The 5,285-nt window shown below is 51.3% G+C and overlaps 1 protein-coding gene across 1 annotated transcript in view; it reads left to right on the top strand.

The window, feature by feature from the left end:
- Positions 1-5,285, top strand: part of LOC104999287 (nose resistant to fluoxetine protein 6-like) — a 68,299-nt gene that overhangs the window by 26,752 nt on the left and 36,262 nt on the right. The window contains exons 4-5 of the mRNA XM_010854827.1: positions 384-525; positions 1,828-2,051. Of these exons, the coding sequence (XP_010853129.1) occupies positions 384-525; positions 1,828-2,051 (366 nt within the window). The remainder of the gene's footprint in view (positions 1-383; positions 526-1,827; positions 2,052-5,285) is intronic.

The raw sequence follows: 5,285 nt of genomic DNA, 5'->3' as shown, positions 1-5,285 counted from the left end.
TTTTTACACCTCGTGTTGCAGTTTTCTCTCTTGTGGGGACCTGCTCACAGCAAGATTTGAGGCAGCAACGGGGTTTCCATGGACTGTCTTTCCCTGTCCAGGGGCTGGGAAAAGATGCAGAGCCTGGGCAGGCTGAGGACACAGAGGACCCACAGTCCACCTCCATCTGGGCCTATGGTACCCAGGTCTCTGAGTTTCAGCATCTTTGAGCTCTAATTTCCCCACCTGTAAATCGGATATATTAAAGCCAGATGCCCTTTGTAATGTCAAGACTTGATTTTGAAATGATAAATATGAAAGCTCTTGGAAAAGTGTCAAGTTTTTATTGCCAAGCAAAGTATTACTAACGCAATCTTATTTTTTTTTCTCCTTTCTCTTGGTAGATATTTTAAGATTCAGAAAGGCTTCGTTCTGGGCTCCTTCCCTCGCCCTCTTTGCAGTGAACTCTTCCTCCTCGGCTGGCGGGCGTGTGGCCACATGTGCCACTGGACTGTCCCCCCTGGACACGTTTGTGGCTCTGTGTCTGTGAGTACAGACCGCCCAGTCCCGGGCTGCGATGTGTGTGCTGGGCTGTTTCATCAACCGCTGCTCACCAGCTGCACTCGGCCGTTTCACTGTCGTTCATTGAGTGACGTCTGTCCAGTGCTCTCTGTTACCTTAACAAGAAAATTCGAATGTGTTCCAGAGGAAGCCGGCCACACCCAAGTGTGATGGGCTTTGGGGATCACTGAGAAAAGTGTCCTGTCGCGAGTTACTTCTGTTTCTATCGCGTGACCCTGACGATGGATTTCTTATATGTGTGTATATGTATATATTTGGCTGTGCCGTGTCTTTGTTCCTGCGAGGGCTTTCCTCTAGTTTCAGCAAGTGGGGGCTACTCTCTGGTTGCAGAGCTCAGGCTTCTTGTGGCCGTGACTCATCTTGGTGCAGAAACACGCTCTGGGGTGCTCGGGCCGGTAGCTGTGGCTCCTGGACTCTAGAGCACAGGCTCGGTACTGAGGTGCACGGGTTTGGCTGCTGCCCGGCAGGTGGGATCCTCCCGGATCAGGGATTGAAGCCGTGTCTCCTCCATTGGCAGGTAGGTTCATTACCACTGAGCCACCAGAGAAGCCCCTGAATTTCTTTTATTTGAGGCATTGCTTCTCACCCAGACACCTCGGCAGACTTGCCTGTGAAGTCTTAGTTGCACCTGACGTGGTTCCTTAGGACATACTAAGGGCAGCAGACTTGCCGGCCCAGCGCTCAGGTCTTCTGGTAAAGAGCTTTCCTGCAAACCTCATTCTGCTGCTCCAGTGAGAGACGCCCGTGTCTGTATCATCACCCAGCCACCCAAGCTCCCTTTATAATAACCAGTGCCAATCTGATAGATACATACATGGACCTAATTTACACTAAAAAGTTGGTGATAAGGGCTTTCCTTTCTCAGGTTCACTGCTATTCATTCTCTTCATCCCCTTTCTATGTCTGTGTGAGCTGGGTTCTTAACTGATTTTTAAAGATCATTCTATGGATGAAGGATGTGACTCCTTAGTCATATCGCCTGCAAATATCTTCCTCAGTGTCTTGATTGCTTTTTGTTTGTTATGGTGTTTTGTTTTTTAAAATTTACAGTTATCATAAGGAGTTTAGTGAAATCCGTTCATCTCTGACTTTGTAATGTCTTTCATTATTTTTTCTTAGGAAGCCACTCCTAACCCTTAGAAGTGTCTCCGCTTGCCCACGTTTAGGAGCGGTGGGAGCGGGTTTTCTCCTGCGCTGCTTTCTCCGCATCTCACCGCGGTGCCGGCGTGCTCCAGGCGCGGTCACACCTGTGTCATCTCCCTGCAGGGTCCTCAGCTTCCTGGGACTCGCCCTCCCTCTGGCGGGAACCGTCTACGTGGCTGCCATCGGGTGGGGGTCAGACCGCCAGGTGTCACCGGAACCCGAGGAGCCTCCGGCCGCCTACGGGAGCCTGCCTCTGAGAGCGCCGGTGGGGAGCAGGCCAGGAAGCAGAGACCAGCCGGTGGGCTGTGCGCCCGTCTCACCATCAGGAACCCCGAGCGGAGGAAAAAGTAGGCCTGTTAACAAACTCACGAGAGGTGACTTAGAGGACGGCGCTGTTAGGAAACAGTCCCTGCAGGGCTAGGGTCTGGTGATGCCTGCCAGCGTCCGAAAGCCGGCTGGGAGGGTGGGTCTCTGCTCTCCACCGTTCGGTGTTTGTCTCCTATCCATGTGTTCGCAGGCGAGGTCACTGAAAATGCCACTTTCTTTCTTGGGTACAGTTACCAAGTGTGTCTTTGCACGACGGAAAGTCTAGGTCAGAACAGCGATTGGGTTTCGCTGTAGTCCTTCTCCAGGGACCTTCCCGTGAGCACAGCGTCCATTTTCAGTGTCACAGCTACGCAGGTGACTCACAGGACCTTCCCCGCAGCACCGATGGAAGCGGTTTACATACAAGCTGGCACCAGGGCCGTGAGTGTGCAACCTGAGGGACCAGGAGCAGAACAGACCGCCCAGTGCAGAGCAGCGAGAGGCTGGGTGGGCACAACTCACAGTGGGTTGTGTTCTAGTTAAAAATCAAGAGTTTACCTTCCTGTCCACCTGCCCATATGGCAGGGCAAATGCACACACACACACACATTTTGAAATAAGAATAGCCTCACAAGTAGAGTGGAAACAACGCTACTTTTGGGTTTCCCTGATAGCTCAGTTGGTAAAGACTCTACCTGCAGTGCGGGAGACCCTGGGAGACCCTGGTTCAATTCCTGGGTCGGGAAGATCCACCGGAGAAGGCATAGGCTACCCACTCCAGTATTCTTGGGCTTCCCTGGTGGCTCAGCTGGTAAAGAATCTGCCTACAATGCGGGAGACCTGGGTTTGATCCCTGGGTTGGGAAGATTCCCCTGGAGAAGGGAAAAGCTACCCTCTCCAGTATTCCTGCCTGGAGAATTCCAAGGACAGAGGAGCCTGGCGGACTACAGTCCATGGGGTCGCAAAGAGTTGGACACGACTGAGAGCAGCTAACGCTTTCCCAAGTAGATGTGGAATAATTTTTGGCAGAGCCCCTTAGGTCCACATAATTGTCCTTCCTTCACTCCAATGAGAGGGGAAAAAAACAAAACAACATCGCAGTGACCGGACCAGAAGAATAGGAACACGTGCTCAAGTAGGTGCAGGGAACATGGCCTGTGTGGAAGCATAGTGATGACTTTATCCTGCTCGGATCCTCAGGCTAAAACAAGCACAGCAGCAGCACCAGCAAAAATACCCCAACAATGAGAAAAACGGGAAAAGCATGTTTGTACGAGGGTGATGTAAGTGCTGAGAAGACCTAGCAGTCGCTGTATGACTTCCTCCCCAAATCGGGAGACCTCGGAAATGTTCACTGCCAGCCTTCTGCACAGCATCAAGCCCTGCTGCCCTGTTCTTTCCATTTCTGGGCCCTGGTTTGTCCTCTGAGGCCTCAGAAAAGAAATCTGCTTACTCTCTTGTTTCTCTTATGACCCCATCACATGTTGAGGACAGTTTTGATGGCCTCGCCTTGAGCCTCAGTTCAGTTCAGTCACTCAGTTGTGTCCGATTCTTTGCGACCCCATGGACTGCAGCACACCAGGCCTCCCTGTCCATCACCAACTCCCGGAGCTTGCTCAAACTCAAGTCCATGGAGTCGCTGATGCCATCCAAGCATCTCATCCTCTGTCGTCCCCTTCTCCTCCTGCCTTCATCTTTCTCAGCCTCAGACCCCTCTGTTATTTCTCACCTGACACGATGCAAGAACTCTCTCTGCTCCCCGGCTGCCAGTGTAGAAGATTCCAGGGTGGACGTGGCAGGAAGACACATGCTTAGCAGTCTCTTCTCAAACCCGCTTTAGTTTCTGACTCTGCCCTTGGTCAGGTTGTTCGACTTCTAGGAGCCTCAGTCTCCACATGTGTAAAATGGGGACATAAAACGGGGTTTGTTGAAGGAATTCAGTGAGATAATGTGTCCTCCCCTCCTCCTAACTCGCTGTTCTTTCCCTTGTTCTCTCAGTGAGACCAGAAGCAGGAGGGAAGGGTAGGGGCTTTAACTGGCCAAGACCTCTTGCTGCACGGGCCTCGCGGAGGTCAGCTGGGCCCCAGGGGCCTGCTACGTGCAGGGTGTGAGCTTGAGGGCGAGTTTACAGTCAGTCATCAGAACTCATCGTTGCTTGTCATCGCTTGAGAGGCTGCCGCACAGGGGCTTCCCTGGTGGCTCAGTGGTAAAGAATCCACCTGCCAATGAGAAAGGCGTGGGTTCGAACCCCCGTCCAGGTAGAGCACGCATGCCTCGGAGCAACGAAGCCCAAGTAGTGCTCAGCCTGTGCTCTCGAGTCTGGGGCTGCAACTACTGAGCCCAAGCACCCTGGAGCCTGTGCTGTGCATCAAGAGGAGCCGATGCAACGAGAAGCCCTCGCACCACAGCTGGAGAGTAGCCACCCTCCCCTCCACCGCTCACCACAACTGGAGAAGACCCACACAGCAATGAGGACCCAGCGCAGCCAAAAGTGAATACATAGATGAGTAAAATTATTTTAAAAAAGGGCTAACCCACAAGCCTGTGTTTAAGGCCAGACCACAGGCAGACACACCAGGGATGGTACCAGGAATCAGCCCTGAAGCTTTAGGTTCTTCACCCAAAGTAAGACCCTCTCTGATGGGGACACTAAGGTTACCTTGGCTTTCTCAGCCGCTACCTTTACCTGTGGTCACAGAATGGGACATTTCTGTGTTCTGTGGCTGGAGCAATTTTTTTTTTATATTTAAGGTCAGTTTTCATTCCAATCCCAAAGAAAGGCAATGCCAAGGAATGCTCAAACTACTGCACAATTGCACTCATCTCACACACTAGTAAAGTAATGCTCAAAATTCTCCAAGCCAGGCTTCAGCAATACGTGAACCGTGAACTTCCAGATGTTCAAGCTGGTTTTAGAAAAGGCAGAGGAACCAGAGATCAAATTGCCAACATCTGCTGGATCATGGAAAAAGCAAGAGAGTTCCAGAAAAACATCTATTTCTGCTTTATTGACTATGCCAAAGCCTTTGACTGTGTGGATTACCATAAACTGTGGAAAATTCTTCAAGAGATGGGAATTCCAGACCACCTGACCTGCCTCTTGAGAAACATGTATGCAGGTCAGGAAGCAACAGTTAGAACTGAACATGGAACAACAGACTGGTTCCAAATAGGAAAAGGAGTATGTCAAGGCTGTATACTGTCAGCCTGCTTATTTAACTTGTATGCAGAGTACATCATGAGAAATGCTGGGCTGGAAGAAGCACAAGCTGGAA

This window comes from Bison bison, unplaced genomic scaffold (assembly GCF_000754665.1).
Source record: "Bison bison bison isolate TAMUID 2011002044 unplaced genomic scaffold, Bison_UMD1.0 scf7180017864349, whole genome shotgun sequence".
In the NCBI taxonomy this organism is placed as follows: Eukaryota; Metazoa; Chordata; class Mammalia; order Artiodactyla; family Bovidae; genus Bison; species Bison bison.
This window is presented reverse-complemented; position numbering and strand designations above follow the sequence as displayed.